Below are 25,290 nucleotides of genomic sequence, written 5' to 3'. Positions count from 1 at the left end.
ACTCACGGATCTTTCTTAATTTGCAGAGATGAAACTCACAAAGTCGATGTCATCAATTTTGCACAAAATAAAGCCAAAGATTGTTCCCAAAACGAGAACTTGTTAGATCAGGAGTCTGCTCGTCTGTTGTGGGACTTCATTGTTCTCATGTGCCGGCAGAATGGGGTGAGTAGTTCTGACGTTGCAAGTCAGCACGGAGGCTTCAGTGATGCATCATGTGTAGCTGCGCATATCTCTGCATGGTCTGCTTTGAGCGTGTGCTGTGCATTTCCCTGCCCGGTCTCAGTGGTGCATGTTGCTCCGTGTATTCCTGCTTGGTCTCTGTGGGTTGTGTGGCTGCGCGTATCCCTTGGACGGCGTCCGTGGGGCTGCGCGTATCCCTTGGACGGCGTCCGTGGGGCTGCGCGTATCCCTTGGACGGCGTCCGTGGGGCTGCGCGTATCCCTTGGACGGCGTCCGTGGGGCTGCGCGTATCCCTTGGACGGCGTCCGTGGGGCTGCGCGTATCCCTTGGACGGCGTCCGTGGGGCTGCGCGTATCCCTTGGATGGCGTCCGTGGGGCTGCGCACCTTCCATTGCAGACATGTGCCACATAACATACAGTATTTGTAATATTTTTCTTGCTGTCTCAAATTTTGATCTGCAATCTGTGTCTTGTAGACCGTTGTAGGGACAGACATCGCAGAGCTTCTCCTCCAGGACCACAAAACTGTCTGGCTTCCAGGGAAGTCACCGAACGAAGCCAATCTGATCGATTTCACCAACGAGCCTCTAGAGCAGGAGGAGGAGTCCGTGGCGTCTCAGCTCTCTTTCCTTACAGACACCTTACCTGACTCTGGGGTTGTTTTGGAGAAGGAGACAGAGCGATTCAGGGAGCTGCTGCTTTTCGGACGTAAAAAGGTTAATGTCCTGTTAATTATTGACTCGTCATGCAGATTTTCTTTTCTCCTGTCTTGTTAACACTGTGGAGTCCTGTGCACAGTTTCTCACTTTTCTTGTGACATATGATTCCTTTGCTTTCTGAATATTTCATGTGTCTATTTGTGAGTGACAGTGGATCAGCAATGCCGGTATTGAATTTCCATGTGAATATCTCTTCTTTCATAGGATGCTCTAGAGTCTGCCATGAAGCATGGGCTGTGGGGCCACGCTCTGCTGCTCGCCAGTAAAATGGATAGTCGCACACACGCCCGAGTAATGACCAGGTAACGCATACCAGAAATGATGTTATGTAATTGATATCCTGGCGGTTTTTTCTATGACATGTCACTTACTGCCCCGTGCACTCACCACATGTCCTGTTACACGAGGATCAGATTCTTCCCGTAGTGCGTGCTGTAGGAGATTTTACATCACTGGGTTCTATTGCTTTCAATGCCTCATTTATGCTCACTACACTCTTGAAATACTTTGTGCTGCTGTTTTAACTTTAATTCTTGTTCATGCCCTACCTTATTCCCCGTTTTCATTGATACATTTTTCAAAGACATACTGATAGGGAATTTAGATTGTGAGCCCATCGGGGACAGCGATGATAATGTGTGGAATGTTAGCGCTATATAAAAATAAAGATTATTATTATTTTCAGTTCAGCAGTCTGTGGGGATAACTGTGAGATCAGCTATAGGAATCTAGAGAGGATAGTCTGGGTAGATGTCTGTATACCTCAGTCACCCTCTTCCATGACAGCTCCCCCTGGTAAATCTCCACAGCCAACATTTCTTTTGTGTTTGATTTCTAGATTTGCGAACAGTCTCCCGATTAATGATCCCCTGCAGACTGTGTATCAGCTACTCTCTGGGAGGATGCCGGCAGCCGCCACGGTGAGTGTTGGGGACTGGAGACCTTATGCACTCGCGATTGTGCAGCACATGCTGCTGAATGCCTTCTATACTTGTATATCTGCATTGGAGAATGTAACAATATACAATGCTCATTGCAGTGTTGTGGAGATGAGAAATGGGGCGACTGGCGACCACATCTTGCTATGGTGCTTTCCAACGTAACCAATAATGTGGATGTACCAACCAGGACCATCGTGACTATGGGAGATACTTTGGGTGAGTCCGATTTTTGGTGGTCCACACTGCAGATATTGTGCATTGAAGGGAATCCCAGAATTGTGCTCAGTAACCTACAGACAGTGTAAGGTTGACGCCATTATAGTATACTGTTTAAAAGGATACCCGGTTGATGAAATCCATCTAGTGGTTGTTGTTTAACCCCTTTCTGACATCTGATGTAATAATCTGTCCATGTGCCCTGGCTCTATCTGACCAGGAACGGATTATTAAGTCATGGCCGGCGTGCGTATGTCAGCTGATTCTGACAGTTCACACCAGACATAAGTGGTAGGAGCAGTCGCGCACTGCTTTCGGCACGTTAACCCCGTAAATGCTGTGATCACAGCATTCTGGGAGCTTGTAGAGGGCTCACAGCCCCTCTGCCTTTGGATCGGAGACCCCGCGGCGTGACGCCGAGTCCCGATTGTTGCCATGGTGACCCGATGTCTTCATGACGACATCCAGGTCACCAGAGCTAGGAAAGTTTCTGGTCATGTGCTGTGCATGACCAGCAACTTTTTCTGTCATTGCAGAGCTGACAGTTTATACAGCATGAGGATGCTGCAGCATCCCCATGCTGTACAAGTGACCAGCCAGCAAAAGATGATAGTGGGACAAAGTAAAAAAGTTAAAAGTAAAAAAATTATAGTACCGTATTTTTCGGACTATAAGATGCACTTTTTTCCTCCCAAAATGTGGAGGAAAATAGGGGGTACGTCTTATAGTCCAAATGTACCGGCTGTGGTGAGGGAGCGGTTTCGGCGGAGCAGCGGGTCACAGAGGCAGGAGCCGGTGGCTGCTGCTAACTCCTGTACCTGCTGCTAAAGAGAAATGAATATTCACTGCAATCCACCCCCATGGGCGTGGAGGTCATTGAATATTCATTTCTTTTTGGCATCCTGGTATGATTGGATCCATCCCGTTCCTGGTATGATTGCCCCCATCCTGGTCCTGGTATGCATGGACCCATCAGAAAAGATTAAAAAGAAAAAAACATTACACATACCTTCCTTCGCAGTGTCCTGCTCCATTGCCAGCAGCTGCTTAATGCTTGTAAGCAGCGCATGGCAGGTACGTCATGCGCTGCTCACAAGCAGAACACAGCTGCCGGAATACTCACCGGGACTCTTCATCGCAGAGAGCAGTGAGTATTCATTGCTCCTCAGTAGTGCCCAGTGTCAACCACCGGCTTCCTGCTGCTACCGGCAGAATATTCATTTCTCTCAAGTATCGGCACACATGACCGCCGGCAGCGGCAGGAAGGCTCTGTCATGTGCCCAAAAATGGTACCAATAAAATTGTCAACTCGTCCCTCAAAAAACAAGCCCTCACCTGACTTTGTGGACCAAAATATAGAAAACTGATAGCTCTCAAAATATGGCGATTCAAAAAGAGGGATTTTTGATACTTACCGTAAAATCTTTCTTGGAGCCTTCATTGGGGGGGGGGGGGGGGGCACAGGTAACATATGCTGCTGTCGCTAGGAGGCGCTGACAGTAGGTAAAAAAGAAAAAAAATAGCTCCTCCCCAGCAGTATACACCCACCGGCAGGCACAAAGCAACTCAATTGGTGTTAAAGCAGTAGAAGAAGCAGCCAGAAGCTCAACATATGTACCAACCCAAAACAGTGGCACGTAGGCCAACAATGGTACAAACAATCAGGGAGGGTACTGTGTCCCCCAATGAAGCCTCCAAGATAGATTTTACGTTAAATCCCAAAAATCCCTCTTTATTGCTTCATTGGGGACACAGGTAACCATGGGACGTCCAAAAGCAGTCCCAAGGGTGGCAAAAGGAAAAGTTATGTAAAGGAACCTAGGTCGGCTGGTGCAAAACCGCCACCTACAGTACCTGCCTACCCACGCCTGCATCAGCCATGGCTTGGATATTAACCTTGTAAAACTTTGCAAAGGTGTGTTAAGACGACCAGGTTGCATCCCTGCAGATCTGTAAGGCCGAAACCTGGTGACAAACAGCCCAGGAAGCCCCCACAGCCCTGGTGGAGTGAGCCCTCACTCCTGGAGGAGGCTGCTTGCCCTGAACGCGGTATGCCTCCGATATTGCCGAACGTATCTAATGAGCAATAGTGGACCTAGAAGCTGGGAACCCCTTTCGACGACCTTCAAAGATGACCGAGAATTGGACTGACGAAAAGAAGCAATCCTAGAAAGGTAGACTCGAGTAGCTCTGATCAAATCCAGCTTGTGGAGGGACTTTTCCAGGGGATGAACTGGAGAAGAGAAGGATGGACGATGTCTTCATTGATGTGAAAGGCAGAAACTACCTTGGGCAGGAAGGTAGGAACGGGTCGGAGGAGAACCTTGTCCTGGTGCAGGATCAGGAAAGGAGAACAACAAGACAATGCTGCTAGCTCGGAAACCCTCCTTATAGACATAATGGCTACTAGGAAGGCCACTTTCCAAGACAGGAGAGAGAATGAGAGATCCTAGATGAGCTCAAAGGGCTTGCGCTGAAGAACGTCGAGAACGAGATTGAGATCCTATGGATCTACCGGAGGATGGTAAGGTGGCGCCAGGTGGGCGACCCACTGAATAAAAGTCTTCACCTGGGAAAGGGAATCCAAATCTCGCTGGTAGAGTATTGACAGAGCAGATACCTGACCCTTAAGGGTAATGATCGAGAGATGCGAGGCCCGCTTGAAGAAAGCCAATGATGGATGGAAGGGAAAAGGACATTGGAAACAAACTGTTCTCCTCACACCACCTAAAGAAGACCTTCCAACATCTGTGGTAGATTTGTGAGGATGCTGGTTTTCTCGCCTTAATCATGGTCTGGATGACCTTGTGAGAAAATCCGGCTTCCTTCAGGACTGTGGCCTCAACGGCCATGCCGTTAAACTCAGAGACTGAGAACTCGGGTGGAAGAGGGGGCCCTTGTGAGAGGAGATCTGGGCGGTCTGGAAGCATCCAGGGAACGTCCATGAGCATGTTCACCAGCTCCGCATACCGGGCCAGTCTGGAGCAATCAGAAGAACGGGAACCCCTTATACCTTTATCTTTTTACGACTCTCAGAATCAAGGGGAGAGGCGGAAAAAGATAAAGCAGCCAAAACTGGGACCACGGGATCAATAGGGCGTCGCAGCCAATGGTCATCGGATCCCAGGACCTGGGGGGGGGGTTCCACCGTGAGAGACTCTGCTCATTTGCCAGTAAGGTCTGGTCTAAAGGGATACAAGGTGTCTGTTTCCTTCCAGGGAAACGCTTTTCGGGATGCTCCCAGTGTTTAGCCATTGTTGCCTCAAACTCTTTGAGTGGGCAAGGTCCGGGGAGGATGTTTTACCCGTTTAAAGGAAACGGCGTGTTCTTGAGCGGGAACCTTGTCCTCTTTTCGTTTTAAGGGTTTGCGTAATAGCCAAAATAAGGTTATCAATCATGTCTTGTATCTTGGAAGCCTTATCCGAATCAGAGTCAGACCCGGACTGGAAATCGACATCTGACCCAAATGCCTCATCCTCTGAGGAGGTATGGGGAGAGAGGGGCATCCTGGAAGATGCAGAGGGGGCCAAGGAACTGGATGAGGTGCTAGGGAGAGTCGGCTTCCTAGACCTTTATCCCGATCTTTCCATGTGAAGGTCGTGGTCAGGTGTGTGCGAATCACTAAATTCGGAAGACGTTCCAGAGCCTGGACGAGGGACTGCGATATTTTTGTCAGGTCCGAGACCCACTGAGACATGGCAACAGCCCACTCTGGAGAGAGGGGTTTGCTCTCATCCTGGGCATTAGAGTGCTTCTGTGGGGCAGACATGGTGGGCGGACTGCAGGACTGGCAGAAGGGGGATGGCTGACCTGAGGACCACATTCTCTTACAGCGGGCAGAGTGTGGGCGTGGCTAAGCTACGGAGGGAAAAACAAAAGCATGACTGTGATTGGCCGGCCTGCCAGAGGGCGTGGCTGGCCCGGATGAACGGCCGGCAGAAATGGGAACTGCCCTTATGATAGGCTTTCCGCCGGGGGGGGCGTGTCCCAGCTGGGAAGACGGGGGGGATCTGATAGGAGGAAGGAACAACTCGTGCAGAGCGGGGGGCGTGGCCGGGAAACGCTGGCCAGCGAAAGAGAAGGCAGAAAGCTGATAGGCTGATGCGCCGGGTGAGTGTCCAGCCAGGAGAATAGGCCAGACAGGAGATAGGTGCCTCTCTGATTGGAGGGCCTTCAGGGAGGCGTGTTCCGGCGGGGAAGCTCCACTACAGGAAGAAAAGGGACTCAAAAAGAAAATAGCACGCGCAACTGGACAGAAAAAAGAGTGCGAAATTCCAATGTGTGGAAGCCGGTGAGTCCTGGCTAGAGCTGCGCAGAGCCAGCGTGTCCGATAGGGTAGCCTTGCAGTGCTGCGGGGGGGGGGGGGGGGCTGACCGGGAGAGAGGGACATACATACCAGCCACGGAGGGGGGGTGTCCAGAGTCCTCTTCACAGATGAGGTTCGCATCAGGAGCCCTCGGATGGTAGAAGGTCGCTGGAAAACATGGATCCTCCTTCCCACCCTATCGCCGGACGGTGCAGAAGACTGCATCAACCCCTTACAAGAAGAGGGGAGGCCACCGCTGGTGACCACAGTCTTCCTCTCAGCCCTCTCCGAGGAGAGGGGTGAGGTGGGGAATAGCAAAGGACCGGCCACTGGAAAATCACCCTGAAACACCAGTGAAGGTGACAGAGGATAAGTGACATTCGCATAAGTGTGGAAAAACAGGGTGAGACGTTACACCCTGTTACCCTGAAGTTGAAGAACCTGAAAAACAAAGGAAAAAGATTAATAAAACACAACAGGTGACCTGAAAAGGAAAAAACTGCAGATCTGGGGTTAGATCCAGGTCTGCCTCCTACAGACACTGTCAGTGGGTGTATACTGCTGGGGAGGAGCTATTTTTTTTTTTTTTTTGCCTAGTGTCAGCACCTCCTAGCAACAGCAACATACACCCTGGGATACCCGCGTCCCCCAATGAAGCGAAAAATAAACTATTTTTTGCAATAAAAAGCATATTTTAGTGCGTGACAGCAGCCAAACATAAAAACCTGATATAAATGTGGCATGGCTGTAATCGCATCGACCCGATGAATAAAGGCGCCATATTGCTTATACTGCACGAGGAATGGTGTAAAAAATAAACCCAATTCTTCACCTGCTGTTTTTTTCATTCTGCCTCCCAAAGATCGCAGTAAGGCTTGGGTGCAGATTTTTTCTGCGCTCTGCACTGAGCGCTTGCACAAGAGTTTCCGTGTAAATCTCTGAAATATGTGATTCAGTCAGAACCTCTGGTGGAAGATTCACTATAATGAGGCAGATGGAGGCACTGTAGAGGCCATCTGACCTGTGATCCGACGGTGTCTGTCTTGTTAGGATTGCATAAAAGCGCCGTCTGCCACAGTTTTGTGCACTTCTGAAAATGACACCGCTGAACAGAAGCCAGACTGAGTCCAGAGTAACTCTCTTACCTCATTATAGTGAATGGATTCCTCTTGGGTTTCAGCTGAATCATGTTACTCAGAGATTTAGATGGAAACCATAAAATAAGTGCTCAGCAGTGCTAGATAAATGTGATCCTAAATGTTATGTAAAATGTTCTCAATAAAAGCTTCAAAAAGAGTCACTTGAGGGGGGATTCTGCTCTTCTAGCAGTTAGGGGGCTCTGTATATGGAGTCCGCAAACTGTTCTAGGAGGCAAGTAGCACTCTGTTGGGGGGTGTGGCTATGTAGCTGAAGAGAGAGGACGCATGTCGGGAGAGCTCCCAAGAAATCCGGCCTTTATCCTGTAATTAGGACCTCATCACTGCAGCATACCTGGCGGTGTTTGGACCCCTGGATATCAGGACCCTCCTGGACCCCCGCGGGAGGACGTGCTCTGTCAGTGAGAGCTGCGGCGTCTGCCCTTACCGCTGCAGCGCTACTCGGGCAGTGAATCTCCATACTGAGGATTAGAGGGGACGCGCGGTGAGTGCCCTGGAAGATTAGGCCCTGCATTCTCCCTTCCACTGATAAACTTGCTATACCCGTTGGTGCCATTACTGTGGGAGCCTCTGGATTCCCCCGACTACTGCTGTCTCTGTGGGTGCTGCGGGGCCCCCCCTCCCCCATTGGTCGCAAGAAATCCTACTGACTCGGCACCGGACGCTGCCCTCATAATTTCACGTGGCCCCCTCTATGTGGGAATTATTCCTGGGCTGTAATAATCTAATAGCCCTGCTGTGTTCACGATCCGACGTGGGAAATCCCCGGAGCATATCCTGAATCGTTCTAAGGGATCAGGAGCAGCAGAAAAATTTAGTTTGCCAAACTTGACCCCTCTGAAAGTGCACGATCCCTCAGAAACTAACCCTCTCAAGTTCAGCTTAAAAATCGTCCATCTCGGGGAGGAGAGGAATCTGAGCAGGAAGAACTGACCCTCAAACAGGCGTCCGAACAGTTGATGCAGGCCATCTCCTTGACCAGGACATCCCTGACTGAGAAAATAGAGGACGTATACACGGAGGTGGGACGACTTCGACAAGATATGCAAACCATGAGGGGACGCATTACAGAAATGGAGACAAGAGTGTCCCAGGTGGAGGACACCATCGCGCCTATGGAGGCCAAGTTAACAAAAGTGGCAGGTTCTATGAACGCCTGGAGGCAGAAAGCGGACGATCTGGAGAATAGAATGCGTCGGAATAATATCCGTGTCATTGGTCTGCCGGAACGCTCAGAAGGTCAACATCCTGAGCAATTTCTGGAGGGTTGGCTCAAGGCTTCGTTGCGAGATGCATTCTCTCCGGTGTTTGCCGTTGAGAGGGCTCATAGGGTCCCTACGAGACCCCTTCCTCCGGAAGCCCCACCTAGACCTTTCCTGGCACATCTCAACTGTAAAGACAGAGACACTATTCTGCGTCTTGCATGGCAAAAAAGTCCTATCAAGTTCAACAATGCTGTGATCTCGATTTTCCCGGATTTCTGCATGGAACTTCAGAAACAGAGGGCGCAATTCATCGAAGTAAAGAAGCGGCTCAGAGAGAGAAATATTATGTTCTCAATGATTTATCCGGTCCGGGTTGTTCATGGGGGCTACTCCTGTGTTTTTACGGATCCGGCGGTGGCGACTGGGTGGCTGCGGTCTCATATGGAATCCTCTGCAAAGGAATCCTAATATGCTAACCTATATTCTCTTTCTATTGGTCTAACTGGAGCTCTTCCTGCAGGTATCCAGTCTACCAATAATACTGGACCCCTTGCTTGTTTTTCGATGGGAGCGTGAGACTTTGCTCCAAAAATGTTTGGTTCTTATTTTGTTTTCTGTTTTACAACGGTTTTGATTATTTAGGTAGAAGTCGCAGGCAATGGCAATATCAATCTCTATGTGGTGCCTCTAAACTTTACTCGGGCAATACTACATGCCATGTTCAGCGGAGTAAAACATGGGGTCTGAATTGATATGTATGACATGGAACGTGAGAGGTATAAAGACTCCTGGGAAAAAGATAAAGGTTTTCTCGCAGATCAGACAGTATCGCCCTCACATTGTGGCCTTGGTGGAGACGCACTTGACCAGAGATACAGCTCGATGCGTGCAGAAACCTTGGGTACAATGGTCTGTTCACGCATTTCACACTAGTTATTCGAGAGGGGTCTCACTGCTGGTACATAGAGATGTTAGATGGGAAACCAGGGAGACCTGGAGGGATCCTGAGGGTCGCTTTGTTTTTGTACACACATTGATAAATACCAGGAAATGTGTAATCCTATGTGTTTATAACCCCCCTCCGGCCAGTACGTCCATTCTTCAAACAGCAATGAGCTTTGCCCTAAATTATCCAGATGCGGACGTTATCTGTATGGGAGACTTCAACATGATTATGAATACCTGCCTTGATAAATTGAGATTGGATGGAGGAGCGTATGGGGGAGCCTCTTTACCGACTGTGTCCCAACTGTCATTATTTATGGAAGGTAGTGGGTGGCTAGATTTATGGAGGATGCGTCCCCCTGAGTCAATGGAATACAACTGCCACTCATCCACTAAGCACTCTCTATCGCGCATAGATTATATATTCGGATCCAGTGGTCTAGCGATGTGGGTGGACAATATAGAACATGGTAGTAGGGGGATTTCACACCATAGTCCGGTCATCCTTAGAATTAATATGGGCAATCAAATAACAGGACGGTCTGGAAGTTGAACCCATTTTGGTTAAAGTTAATACTGACTTCAGATAGAACGATCGATCAGTTGCATTGTTTAATCTCGTCCCACCCAGAACCTCAAGATATCAATTTATTCTTGGATGCCCTTAAGGCATACCTGAGGGGCTGTTTGTCCTTCACGATCTCTTATATAAAGAGGGTAACCTCGAGGGAGGATGATGAGATGGAGCAACGATTGAAAGATTCAGAGGCTACATATATTTCCAACCAAACTAGCGTAATAGGATGGAGTGGTTGGCTGCTCAGAGATTATATACTCAGCATATAGACTCTAAAGGCCCTTTTACATTTAGCGATGCACCAGCGATCCGACCCGGTCAGGATCGCTGGTGCATCGCTAAATGATCGCTAGTGAGCTTTCACACAGATCTCACAGCGATGCAGCAGCGACACAGTGCACGATACCTTTCACACACAGCGATGAAGACGTCCTCCCGCACGCGTCGCTCGTCGTCACAGCAGGAAGCCCCAGCAGGAAGCTGACGACGAGAAATGGAGCCGGACATTCTCGCGCGATCAGCGATGGACAGCGGGGGAGCCGGTCGGATGTAAGTATCACACATAGCGATATCGCTATAACGTCACAAAATCTGTGACATTATAGCGATATCGCTATGTGTAAAACCCCCTTAAGTCTAAGCATAAACTATTTTTTACCCGTCAATCTTATTTTGAGCTGGGAAATCAAGCAAGCAAATTCCTAGCCTATTTGGTGCGCCAACACAACACCTCAAACACTATTACAGATTCGTAGGTCAGATGATTCATTGGTGTCTTCAACCGAGGAGATACTCGGCTGTTTTTATGATTATTACAGGTCATTATGAGTCTAAAAGCGACTTTGACAAGTTGGGGTGCTTGGACTATTTGTCAGATATAACAGTCCCTATACTAGACCCTGAACAGCGAACCCTTATGGACGCTGAAATCACTGCGGAGGAGATAGAAAATGCCATGTCGGACATGGCCTCCGGGAAGGCCCCTGGACCAGACGGATTCCCTATTGAATTCTACAGGAAATACTGGGATATATTAACGCCACTTCTGGTTAAAGTATTTCGGGGAATTTGGGAAGGGAAATCTATGCCTGACTCCTTTTATGAGGCTAATATCATAGTGCTTAGGAAGGAGGGCAAGGACCCTTTGGAATGTAGCTCCTACCGCCCTATCTCGTTAGTAAATGTGGACTATAAAATTTTCTCTAAGATCCTACCTACCAAACTGAATTCGATTATACTGAACCTTGTACATTCTGATCAGACGGGCTTTGTGCCTGGTAAGAGCACTTCCATTAATATCAGACGGGTCCAGTCAATAGTCCAATATAGCTCCCTAGTGCCAGATAACAAGTGGGCACTGGCATCGCTAGACGCAGCCAAGGCCTTTGAGTCTCGAGTGGCCTTTCCTCTCCGCGTGCTTGCAAAGATATGGCTTTGGGGAAAAATTTATAAATTGGGTCAAAATACTATATATGAAGCCCAAAGCCCGTATTATAGTAAATAATTCTGTGTCCGAATCTTTTCCATTACATAGGGGGACTCGTCAGGGGTGCCCCCTCTCCCCAGCCCTCTTCACCCTTGCGATTGAAGCACTAGCAATACGTTTTAGGTCTTCCCCTGGCATCAGAGGTATAGACATAGCGGGTTGGGTAGATACCATTGGTCTGTATGCTGATGATATGGTGATATTTATGGACGAAGCGGAGGAAACTCTGCCGAAAGTAATTGCCACTATAGATAGATTCAGTAAATATTCAGGTCTATATATAAATTGGGAGAAGTCCGCTTTGTTATCCCTTTCCCATGCCCCAGCTAGAGGCTCTCTCCTCGCTGTCAATCATATCTAATTTTAAATATTTGGGTATATACATATCTCATAACAGTGCGCTTGACTTACAACTTAATATTCACCCACTGCTAGAACTGGTTAAAGTGAAATTTGCTACTTAGAGCAAACTCCCGTTGTCTGTAGCCGGACGCATTAATCTGGTTAAAATGATATTACTTCCACAGCTTAATTACTTCCTTCAGCACAGTGCTGTCATGGTACCCAAGTTTTTTTTTGTGAATCTTAATTCCCAGATTTATATGGGGGAAAACTAGGCCTAAACTTAAATTGTCCTCTCTGCAGAGACCAAAAAAGGGAGGTGGGGCGGCGTTACCAGATTTTTTTCCTATACTATTTGGCTGGGCAGGCTAAAGCTAAATGGATGCCGGGTAATCGCCTTCCCAATTCTGAGAGCCACCTGCTTCATGCTGCACGAACCGATTGCCTACTAGGTTTCACCTTGAGTTGGAAAGGACTAAGGTCCCTCGTCTATTACCCTTGCTCCGATTGGTGCGATTAGCATGGAGGCAAATTAAAAAAGTAATCGAATTTAAAGATTTTATAGCTGAAATGCCCCTGTGGAACAATGATTATCTCCCCGAATTATTGAATCACCCATCCACCGATTTTTGAAATCAACATAATGTCTCCTTGATAGGAGACTTGTATGGCCAAGGGACCTTAATGTCTTTTGAGCAGTTACAGGCTACACATAATATCCCGAGGTCCCAATTTTTCCGCTATTTACAGTTGAGATCAGCTCTTCAATCTTTCACAAGAGGTAGGGGTGTAGACCGTACTATTTCATCTCTACCCCTGATAGGAATCCTTAATTCGCAGGGTCCCCAGGGTCTGATCTCCTCTTTATATACGTACATGTTGTCTGTGGGAACGGAATCTGCTATAAACTCTATCAAAAGGAGGTGGGAAAGACTCATCCCTAATACGCAGGGAGAGGAGTGGGAAGAGATCCTGGAATCTCTGGTTGGAGTATCACCTTCTGTTAATAATAGAATGATACAGCTATATAATAAATCGGTCATACTTGACTCCGATACGACTCTTTAGGATGGGTCGATTTCAATCATCAGAATGTCCGTGATGTATTTTATCAGATGCAGATTTTGTTCACATGATATGGCAATGCCCCATTGTTCTAAATTACTGGAAGGAGGTGACGTTGCTTCTGTCATCCTTGATGCAGGTTTCTGTTCCTCTTGAACCACTGGTCTGCTTATTTGGGGTATGGGATTAGGAGATTTGGGGTCACTATGCCGGGATCTTTTTGCGTGAGACACTGTTTATGGCACGAAAGGTATTGGCACTACAGTGGATGGAGGGATTCATGTCCCTCCCTTGGAATGTGGATTAACCTGGGGAACTCGATTGTTCCATACGAACATACATTATATCAAAACCGGGGGTGCCTGGGTAAGTTTGAGAAGATTTGGAAGAGGTGGAATTCCTCTCACCTTACTTTGCAAGATTGAGACGTCACGTATGAGATTATAGGATATAAGATATTAGGCTGCGCCGTAGTAAATACCAGTTGTTGTAGTAGTAGCTGTAGTTTAGGAATTCCTTTTTTTTTTTTTAATCTCTGAATAATGCGATAAAGGCTTGTGAAACTCAACTGATATACATGCTTTACAATGGCTGTTCTTTCTGTACACTGGAAGGGTTATGTGTGTATTTTCATTATCATGCGCCAATATGTATGTTATGCATTCTTTTTGTTCAATAAACGAATTAAAAAAAAAAAAATAGCACTCCGTTCCCTCCATATGGCTAAGTAGTACTGTACAGCCACATATGGGGTATTGCCACGTTCAGTAGAAATTATGGGACAAATTTTGGGGCCTTTTTTACCCACTTCTTGTGTGAAAATGTAAAATCTGGGGCTAAAACAAAAGTTTAGTGGTAAAAATGTAGTTACTTTGTGTTCACTGCCCAATGGTATAAAATTCTGTGACACACCCATAGAGTAAATATGACACTCCACCCCTAGATGAAATCATTGAGAGGTGTAGTTTGTAATATGGGGTCACTTACGGGGGGGGTTCTGCAGTTCTGGCACCTCATGGGCTTTCCAAGTGTGTCATTGCACCTGCAAACCATAACCGTAAAATCTGGTGCTCCTTGTCTTCTGAGCTTTGCACTGTGCCTGAAAAATATTTCCTGATTACCTGTAGAGTATTGGCGCACTCAGGAGAAAAAATGGACCTCAGTTTGTTGTCAAAACATTTCCTATTAGCCCTTTAGAAAAATTAAAAACTTGGGGCTAAAGCAGCATTTTAATGGTAAAAATGTAATTTATTCACTACTCAGTGGTATAAAATTCTGTGAGGCACATGTGGTGCTAATATGATCAGTGCTCTATGTAGCACAAGAGATCGGATGATTGAATGTAGGTTGGTGTAAGAATGTAATAGAATGTAAGTCCGCAAGGACAGGGTCCTCTCCCCTCTGTACCAGTCTGTCATTGTAAATTTGTTTACTGTTAACAATGTCTATAACTTTGTATGTAACCCCCTTCCCATGTACAGCACCATGGAATTAATGGCGCTATATAAATTAATAATAATAATAATGATTGCAGCTTCTAGTCTGCCATGGAGACTATTGATGTAAGTAAAAAGTAAGAACAATTTATATTTTTATTTGAATCTTTTTTTTTTTTTTTTTAAAGTTCAAATCACCCCCCTTTTGCCCCCTTCAAAATTAAAAGATAAAATCAAATATACACACATTTGGTATCACTGCTTTCAGAATTGACCAATCTATCAATATATAAAAATAATTAATCCAGTCGGTAAACGGCGAAGTGAGAGAAAAAATCAAAGCACCAGAAAAAGGTTTTTTTGGTCACTGCAACATTGCAATAACGGGCAATCAAAAGATTATATACACACCAAAATGATATCAATAAAACCGTCAGAGCGGCACGCAAAAAGTAAGACCTCACCCGGCCCCAGATCCCCAAAAATGGAGACGCTACGGGTCTCGGAAAATGTCAGCATTTTTTTGTTTTTATACAAACTTTGCAATGTTTTTTTCACCACTTAAATAAAATAAAAAGAAACTAGACATGTTTGGTGTCAGTGTACTCGTAATGACCTGAAGAATCATAATGGCAGGACAGTTTCAACATTTTTGCAATGTTACCACATTTGGAATTTTTTTTACCGTTTTCCAGTACATGATATGGTAAAATCAATGGTGCTATTCAAAAGTACAACTCGTCCCACAAAAAACAAGCCCTTACATGGCCATAATGACAGAAAAATAAAAAGTTAATGGCAGTGGGAAGAAGGGAAGGCAAAAATGGAAACTCAAAAATGGAAATACCCCTGGTCCTTAAGGAGTTAATGTAAGCTTATTGCCTGGAGGTCCATGATAACTTGTGTAATGAAGCATTGCCTATAAATAATGCTTTGGTGTAGAATTATACAAAGTTTTGAAACTTTTAATCTTGTCTGACCAATTTCTTACATTAATTTCCCATCTCCCAGCATCCCGAGGACTCTTAGAAGCTGCTCATTTCTGCTATTTAATGGCGCAGGTCGGTTTTGGCGTATTCACCAAGAAAACAACCAAGTTAGTTCTCATCGGCACCAACCACGGGTGAGAACACGGCATGAGAATTCTTTTAATAGCCAATGACATTAACCTGCACCCACTGTACGCACAGAAATTTCTATATCGCTTCAGTGAGGGACACCGGAATCCATGGGTATATGCTGCTGCCACTAGGATGCTGATACTATGCACAAAATAATTATCTCCTCCCAAGCAGTGTACACCCCACCGACTGCACCAAGTTAATCAGTATAGCCTAGTGTTAGTAGGAGGTGGACATGGGTCTGTCACTAGACCCTTATCTCTACCTCTGTTTTCGGAATTTTTCAGTAATGATTTCTGCTTTCTTTTTCAGAAGGTTTCCTCTTCTATCTCTTGGCAGGAAACAGTGTGAACAGTCACTCTGTTATCCCACGTAGAGACAGAGTATGGCGTGGGATGACATCCTGACGTCTGTTCTTGCATCCGAGACCTCTTCAGGGACGAAGAGATTACCCCCTTTTATTGGCAGGTTTTCCCCACCTTTGATATCGTTCATCAGTAGAGGCTTAGGCTAATAATTCAGCCGTAGAGAGTGGAGCATCTGGCCAAATCCCAAGACCAGAAGAAGATTTATCGGAGGTGTAAGCAGTGTGTACAAATTCTGACAGCTTTGTCTAGACTGGGGCATGTACAGACAGTGGGGAAAAAAAGTATTTAGTTAGCCACCAATTGTGCAAGTTCTTCCACTTAAAAAGGAGAGAGGCCTGTAATTTACATCATAGGTAGACCACAACTATGAGAGTCAGAATGAGAAAACAAATCTGGAAAATCACCTTGTCTGATTTGGCAAGATATGTTTTTCAAATTATGGTGGAAAATAAGTATTTGGTCTTGGTCAACTAAAAACATGCAAGATTTCTGGCTTTCACAGACCTGTAACTTCTTCAAGAGGTTCCAGTCCTACACATTACCTGTAGTAATTGCACCTGTTTGAACTTATCAGAATAAAAGACACCTGTCCACAACCTCAGTCACACGCCATACTCCACTATGGTGAAGACCAAAGAGCTGTTGAAGGACGCCAGAGACAAAATTGTAACCTTGCACCAGGCTGGGAAGACTGAATCTGCAATAGGCAAGCAGCTTGGTGTGATGTAATCAACTGTGGGAGCAATAATAAGAAAATGGAAGACATACAAGACCACTGATAATCTCCATCGATCTGGGGCTCCACGCAAGATCTCACCCTGTGGAGTCAAAATGATCACAAGAACGATGAGCAAAAATCCCAAAACCACACGGGGGGACCTAGCGAATGACCTGCATAGAGCTGGGACCACCGTAACAAAGGCTACCATGAGTAACACACTACGCCGCCAGGGACTCAGATCCTGCAGTGCCAGACTTGTCCCCCTGCTTAAGCCAGTACGTGTCCGGGCCCGTCTGAAGTTTGCTTGAGAGCATTTGGATTATCCAGAAGAGTATTGGGAGAATGTCATATGGTCTGATGAAACCAAAGTAGCACTGTATAGTAGGAACAAAACTCGTCGTGTTTGGAGGAGACAGAATGCTGAGTTGCATCCAAAGAACACCATACCTACTGTGAAGCATGGAGGTTGCAACATAATATTTTGGGTCTGTTTCTCTGCAAAGGGACCCCAGGACGACTGATCCGTGTACATGAAAGAATGAATGGGACATGTATCGTGAGATTTTCAGTGCAAACCTCCTTCCATCAGCAAGGGTATCAAAGATGAAACGTGGATGGGTCTTTCAGTATGATAATGATCCCAAGCACACCTCCAGGGCAACAAAGGAGTGGCTTCTTAAGAAGCATATAAACGTCCTGTAGTGGCCTAGCTAGTCTCCAGATCTCAACCCCATAGAAAATCTTTGGAGGGATTTGAAAGTCTGTGTTGCCCACTGACAGGCCCAAAACATCACAGCTCGAGAGGAGATCAGCATGGATGATTGGGCCAACATACTACCAACAGTGTGTGCTATCTTTGTGAAGACTTACAGAAAACGATTGACCTCTGTCATTGCCAACAAAGGATATATAACAAAATATTGAGATGAACATTTGTTAATGACCAAATATTTTCCACCATAATTTGCAAAATAAATCTTGCCAAATCAGACAAGGTAACTTTCTGGATTTTTCTCATTTTGACTCTCATAGTTGTGGTCTACCTATAATGTCAATTATAGGCCTCATAGTTTTAAGTGGGAGATTTTGCACAATTGGTGGCTGACTAAATACTTTTTCTCTTTCGCCCATGACGGCACCACGGAGAGAGGGGATCCGCCCCACGGGGACAGGAAGCCTACAGGTAAAAAGGAGGTACCTCTCTCCCGCATCAGTTGGTTTCCTGTCCGCATAGGGAACCTACAGACTTACCAGTCGTCGCGATGACGGGGCCGACCAGGCTGGAAGATGACAGCGGGAGCCCCCTGTCCCAGCTGGGGCGGTTACCCGAGGCGCCACCGCTGGGGTCAGCGGGCCTCCAGGGGGGGGGGGAGGCGGCAAAAGCGCTCCAGAAGACCGCCTCTCCTGAAGATAGCGTCCCCACTCAGAAGCCGGCCCGGAACCAGTATGGCGGCCAAGACGGCCCGGGACAGGTGCTGGAGGTCAACGGGCGCCGGGAGCTCCAGCAGCACGAGCAGAGACGCGTCAGCCGCAGTGCAAGGCATTGCTGGGAGCCAGGACTGCGGCAGTGCGCATATGCGGGGCGGAGCGTCGCCTGGTCCACGTGGGGCGGCGCAAGGCATCACTGGAAGGCCCGGGAGTGCGCGGGGCGGAGCGTCGCCTGGTCCACGTGGGGTGGCGCAAGGCATCACTGGAAGGCCTGGGAGTGCGCGGGGCGGTGTGCCGCCTGGTCACGTGAGGTAGCGCAAGGCATCTCTGGGAGCCGGCGCTGAGCACCCAGAGTGGGGGGGGAGAGAAATAAAAAAGCAAACGTGCTGGCCGCTCGGTTAAAGGATGCAGGAAGCACAACACCGATCTGTTCCTGAGAACATGAGTTTGGAGCCACAGGAAGAGCAGCAGCTGCTGGACATGTCCCCTGACGCAGGACCCCAGCAGCAACCGCAGCAATCGCCGCAAAGGCACCGCAAGAAGGATCCCACAGGGAACCATTCCCAGCGACGCAATAGCAGCAGCCGCTCGGAGTCCCGACGCACCAAGGAGTCCGGTGGGACGGGTCACAAAAGACAAGCATCTTGCAGATCCGGGAGCCCCTTCAGACTCTGTATCCTTCTTCTGTCCGGTGGGTGAGTGAGCTACGTGAATGTACATGCTATAACTAGGGCCTGTCCTCCTTCTCTTATAGGGGAAGAAGTGCACGCAAAAAGCCAACCACAAGATTTGCCCACTTTGTAAAGAGGAGCTTCCCGCAGGGTGGGGGAAAAGGCTCTGCCAATCCTGCATTGAGCACACTATATGCAAGGAATCCCCAGGTTTCACCATTGACCTTAGAAACCTAATTAAACACCAAGTAGAGAACACCCTCAAATCCCTCCAGGGAGGAAGTAAAAAGCATAGAAAGCCTAAAAGCAGGGATCCCGAGTCAGATCACAGCAATAGGGAGAGCGAATCTTCTGCATCAGACACAGACAGCCCGTCGTCCGACTCCTTGTCCTCTGCCGAGGTGGTCGCAGCTGTTTCCCTATAGAGGAAACGGATAATTTAATAAAGGCAATCAGAACCACTATTGGGACTGGTGTCTACTAGTCCTAAAGGACCATTCAGGATGCCATGTTCAGTGGGTTAGAGCAGAAGAAAAGGAGATCATTCCCTATGAACGATAAAACTCAGGCGCTAATACAGAGGGAGTGGAAAAGACCGGAGAAAAAAGGCCGCCTAGCCCCCAAAAGAAAATATCCCTTTGAAGACCCAAGCTGTTCATTTTGGGACAAAGCACCAAAGGAGGACGTAGCCATTGTGAAAGCCTCAAAAAAATTCTCTCTGCCGTTTGAGGACATGGGGACACTGAAAGATCCCATGGACAAAAAAGCGGATACGTTCCTGAAGGGATCCTGGGAGGCAGCCGGAGGAGGGCTGAAACCCGCCATAGCCGCCACCTGCACTGTTAGAGCCCTTATGGTGTGGTTGGATAAGTTGGAGGACCAGCTAAAAAACAAAACTCAGAGAGGTGCAATTCTAGACTCCGTCCCATTGATGAGAGGTGCGGCGGCCTTTTTAGCGGACACATCCGCAGATTCAATCAGGCTAACAGCCAGGGCAGCCTCATTCTCGAACGCAGCTAGAAGGGCCCTATTGCTCAAGTGCTGGATGGGAGACCTGCAAACAAAAACAAAACTTTGCTCCATTCCCTGTGAAGGTGAATTCCTTTTTGGACCTACGCTAGATGATATACTCAACAAAGCGGGGGATAAAAATAAGTCTTTCCCTAACCCATCCAATTTCCCCTTCAAGCGTTTTCGGAGCAGGAAATTTAACCAGAGGATGCCACCTAAAAACTCCCAGGACAAGTGGGAATATAGAAGAGGCAAAGGAAAGGGGTTCATGTTTGGAAACCCAGCAGACAAGAAACCACCCCAATGAAGGTGTCTCCCAGGTAGGAGGAAGAGTGGCCCTCTTCTCCCAACCTGGGAAAACATATCAAACAGTCAATGGATCTTAAACATCATAAAATCAGGCCTCAAGTTAAATTTTCACACCTCACCCAAACCCTCTTTCGTAGTGACCCCACAGAGGCAGTCAGCGGAAGAACAAGCTACGATTCAACAGGAGATTCAGACCCTGGTGGAGAAATCAGTATTGCAAGAGGTCCCTCGCCAAGAAAGAGGAAAAAGGCTTCTATTCCCCTATCTTAGAATCATAGAGTTGGAAGAGACCTCCTGGGCCATCTGGTCCAATCCCCTGCTCTCAAAGCAGGATTCGCTAAATCATCCCAGACAGATGTCTGTCCAGCCTCTGTTTGAAGACTTCTATTGAAGGAGAACTCACCACCTCTCGTGGCAGCCTGTTCCACTCATTGATCACTCTAACTGTCAAAAAGTTTTTTCTAATATCTAATGTGTCTCCTCCCATTCAGTTTCATCCCATTGCTTCTAGTCTTTCCTTGTGCAAATGAGAATAAAGATGAGCCTTCTACAATGTGACAGCCCTTGAGATATTTGTAGACAGCTATTAAGTCTCCTCTCAGTCTTCTCTTTTGCAAGCTAAACATTTCCAAATTCTGCAACCTTTCCTCATAAGACAGGGTTTGCAGACCGGTCACCATTCTGGTCGCTCTTTTCTGAACTTGCTCCAGTTTGTTGATGTCGTTTTTTGTTTTTTTTTAAAATGTGGTGCCCAAAACTGGACACAGTATTCCAGATGAGGTCTGACCAAAGAGGAATAGAGGGCAATAATGACTTCTCATGATCTAGACTGTATGCTTCTGTTAATACATCCTAGAATTGCATTTGCTTTTTTTGCTGCTGCATCACACTGTTGACTCATATTCAGTCTGTGATCGATTAGTATACCCAAGTCTTTTTCACATGTGCTGTTGCTTAGCCCTATTCGTCCAATACTGTATATGCTTTTTTCATTTTTATTGCCCAGATGTAGTGCTTTGCATTTTTCCCTGTTAAAAACCATTCTGTTAGTTGCTGCCCACTGCTCCAGTTTATATCTTTTTTGAATCCTCTCTCTTCTCTAGTATTAGCTATCCCTCCTAGCTTTGTGTCATCAGCAAATTTAATCAGTTTACCCTCCATTCCTTCATCTAAATCGTTGATAAAGATGTTGAACAATACAGGGCCCAGGAGAGCCCTGTGGTACCCCACTTGAGACATTCTTCCAACTGGATGTGCAGCTTTTTACGACCACTCTTTGGGTCCGATCACTAAGCCAGTTATGAATCCACCTAACAGTTGCCTTGTCCATTCCATACTTAGCCATTTTTTCAATAAGGATTGTGTGAGATACTTTTTCAAATGCTTTGCTGAAGTCAAGATATACTATATCTACAGCATTTCCCTGATGCACCCAATCAGTGATTCTGTCATAGGAGGAAGCCAGATGGGGATATTCAGGACAATAATAAACCTGAAAAAATTAAACAAGTGCCTGATAATCCACCCATTCAAAATGGAAACAATAAAATTGGCAGTGAAAATGCTGTTTCCGTCCTGTTACATGGCTGTACGCGACCTAAAAGACGTGTACTACCACGTCCCCATACACGTGGACTACCGCCAATTTCTCAGGATAGCAGTAACTATGGGAGGAGAGATAAAACACTATCAATTCAAAGCTCTCCCGTTTGGGCTGGCCATCGCCCCGAGGGTGTTCACAAAAATCATAGCAGAGGTCATGCCACATCTAAGGCATCAGGACATCCTAGTAGTCTCATACTTGGACGATTTCCTAGTAATAGGCAACTCCCCGTCCCACTGCAGGGACCAGTTGAGCAGGACTAGGAATTCTCTGACCGGCCTAGGTTGGCTGCTAAATCTACCAAAATTCCGGATGATCCCGAGCCAAGGACAAGAGTATTTTGGCATAACCATATATCCCCTCAGGCAGGAGTGTCGACTCCCGGAAGGGAAAATGCTACACATAAAACAAATAGCATCAGGAGCAATAACTCACACAGTAACAACACTGAGGAAGGCCATGTCCCTGCTCGGGTTAATGACTGCCTGTATGCCAGCTGTGCAGTGGGCACAAGCTCACACAAGGGATCTCCAGTGGGAAACACTAGCGGCAGAAATTTCCCTTCACGGAAATTTAGAAGGGCGGTTAGACATATCACCCGGAACAGCTCGCTCACTAGAATGGTGGACGGAATCATCCAACCTATCCAGGGGGGTCCCTTGGGTAATACCGGTATTTAGAGTCCTTCAGACGCAAGCCCCAGGGGGTGGGGGGCTCACTTGGACAATCAGGTAACTCAGGGGGTCTTGACAGAGGACGAAAAGGCAGCCCCCCTCGAACATGAAGGAGCTGCTAGCGGTAAATCTCGCCCTCCTGTATTTTGTGGAATCCCTCAGAACCCACCACATAAGGGTGTTTCCAGACAACCGCCCGGTAGTGGCTTACTTAAACCATCAGGGGGGTACAAGATCATGCGCCCTAATGACAGTGACAAGATCAATTCTCCAGTTTCCAGAGGAAAACCTAGGCTCACTGACAGCACTCCACATAAAAGGGGCAGACAATGTTAAGGCAGACTTTCTAAGTCGCACACAGCTGAGACAGGGTGAGTGGGAGTTGAACCAGGAAATTTTTAACCAGATCACGGTACTATGGGGGAAACCCGATCTAGACCTGTTCGCCAACAGGACAAATCGGAAGGTGAAAACATTCTGCTCCATAGACCCCTCTGGGAATCCAGTAGCCCTGGACGCCCTCATGATCCCCTGACACTTTCCCCTTGTTTATGCGTTTCCACCAATAGCCCTAATTCCATCAGTTCTGAGGAAGATACGGGAGGACAAAGCAAGGGTAATATTAATAGCCCCCTTCTGGCCGTGAAGGACGTGGTTCTCTTGGTTGAGGAGAATGTCCATCTCCAACCCTTGGGTCCTCCTGATATCCCGAACTTACTCTCTCAGGCCCAGTACTGCACCCCCAGGTGGAGAACCTACATATGACGGCCTGGAATTTGAAAGGGCTCTATTAAGCAACAGAGGCTTCTCCCAAAATTTAGTACGAAGTAGAAAACCGATAGCCACTAAACAGTACGGGAGGGTCTGAAGGAAGTTCCTTTCAGTATCAAGGGCCAGTCCAAAGGGGAAGTTACCCATACCAAAGATCTTAGAGTTCCTACAAAAGGGCTTAGAGCAAGGTATAGCTACCAGCACACTAAAGGTTCAAGTGGCGACCCTTGGGGCCTTATACAACTGTGACTTGGCAGGGAATCGTTGGGTGTCCAGATTCATTAAGGCAGCCAGTAGATCCAGGCCTATGTCTTTCCTAAACACTCCTCCCTGGGATCTAAACTTGGTGCTCTGCCCTGACCAAGCCTCCCTTTGAGCCTTTACAAGAAGCACCGCTAAAATTAATATCTCTCAAGACCTCCCTCTTGATAGCCCTGACATGGGCCCGTAGAATTACTGACATCCAGGCCCTGTCAGCCTTCCTTCCATTTACACAGATCCTGGATGACAGGGTGGTACATAGGACAGACCCAACCTATCTGCCGAAGGTAGCGTCTCGATTCCACAGAACTCAAGAAATCTCCCCTCCTTTTGCCTCAATCCCAAAAACAAAGGAGAAGAGACCCTACACACATTATATGTTAGGAGATGCCTAATTGAATATCTAGCGGCCACCAGGGAGTGTAGAAAGGATAGGTCTCTTTTTGTCTGCTTCCAGGGACCAAGAAAGGGGCGAAAAACATCAAAGAGCACACTGGCGAGGTGGATAAGAGACGCCATCACCTTGTCGTACTCGTCACAGGGTGCGGATATTCCAGGTAGAATAACGGCCCATTCCACTAGAGCGGTGTCAGCTTCCTGGGCAGAGAGAGCAGGCGTCTCCATTGAGCACATATGTAGAGCCGCCACTTGGTCCTTTCCTACGTTCTTCAACCACTATCGGCTGGACCTAGTCACCTCAGATCTAACCTTTGGTAGAAGGGTGCTGGAGGCAGTGCCCCCCCCCCCCCCCTAATTGATAGTCTCTGCAATTCTCTCCGTGGTGCCGTCATGGGGGAAAGAGAAAAGCGTAGTTACTTACCGTTAACGGTATTTCTCTAAGCCCATTTCGGCACCCGTATATTCCCTCCCTACACGTGTGGGGTGCGCACTTATGGTGAATACAGTTTAGTCAAAAAGTCACTAGGTGTCTCCTCTATGCAGTTTAATGATTATAGAAATTTTTTCTTAAAGTTGTTGTGTTAGTATTAGGCTGAAGTTCCGTTAATGCTCTATAAAACAACTGATGCGGGAGAGAGGTACCGCCTTTTTTTCCTGAAGGTTTCCTGTCCCCGTGGGGCGGATCCCCTCCGTGGTGCAGTCATGGTCTCCGAGAAATACCGTTAACAGTAAGTAATTACGCTTTTTTTCCCCACTGTATGTGTGGGGCTCTTTATTAGGAGTTAGTGTGTGTGTGTGTGTGTGTGTGTGTGTGTGTGTGTGTGTGTGTGTGTGTGTGTGTGTGTGTGTGTATTTTTTCTGCATCGGGCCTTAGGCCTGCTCTTCACCTGGTTCTTAGTCCTTCGTGCCGCTCCCTCCACCTGATCCTGCCACTCTTCTTACTCTAGACCTCGGCTTCTGTGTGGCCTAGCTGCGGTGCTTGACTCCGCCCCCTCACTCCATCCACGTCATGCAGGCTTTTCTGCCTCTCGCCTCGGACATGCCCCTTCTCCTTTTTCTGTGGCGTGGGAAACTGCACACTTTTTTCTGTCAGGGGGCCTGCCTGTTCTTCCCCGCGTTAGCCATTTTCTGGCATCTGAACACAGCATCACAGGAGCCTCTCCAGCCATCCCTTCAGACCCCTCTTCACCGCAGAACCCTAGGATCATCTTGCAGGACTTCCGTTCTTCTGTGGGTAAGCTCTTCTCTGCAGACTGACGCTCTCCTCAGTAACCTCCTCTTTATCTCTCCGCTAACCTCTTTCATTTGTTAGTGAGCCTGTCTTGCTCTTCTATCATGCCTAATTTTAGAGGCGTGCAGTCCCGTTCTCCAGCCT

At 47.3% G+C, this 25,290-nt stretch overlaps 1 protein-coding gene across 5 annotated transcripts in view; it reads left to right on the top strand.

Annotated features, from left to right (window-relative positions):
• Positions 1–25,290, top strand: part of SEC16A (SEC16 homolog A, endoplasmic reticulum export factor) — a 94,852-nt gene that overhangs the window by 23,251 nt on the left and 46,311 nt on the right. For all 5 annotated transcript variants that reach the window (XM_073559345.1, XM_073559337.1, XM_073559327.1 and 2 more), the window contains 6 exons: positions 27–165; positions 660–899; positions 1,107–1,204; positions 1,741–1,822; positions 1,942–2,059; positions 15,590–15,701. In XM_073559345.1, the coding sequence (XP_073415446.1) occupies positions 27–165; positions 660–899; positions 1,107–1,204; positions 1,741–1,822; positions 1,942–2,059; positions 15,590–15,701 (789 nt within the window). The remainder of the gene's footprint in view (positions 1–26; positions 166–659; positions 900–1,106; positions 1,205–1,740; positions 1,823–1,941; positions 2,060–15,589; positions 15,702–25,290) is intronic.

The sequence above is a fragment of the Dendrobates tinctorius genome, unplaced genomic scaffold (genome assembly GCF_039654945.1).
Source record: "Dendrobates tinctorius isolate UK_male_01 unplaced genomic scaffold, ASM3965494v1 ptg000013l, whole genome shotgun sequence".
Lineage (NCBI taxonomy): Eukaryota > Metazoa > Chordata > Amphibia > Anura > Dendrobatidae > Dendrobates > Dendrobates tinctorius.
Note: the sequence above shows the minus strand (reverse complement) of the source record. Positions and strands in the feature narration are given on the sequence as shown.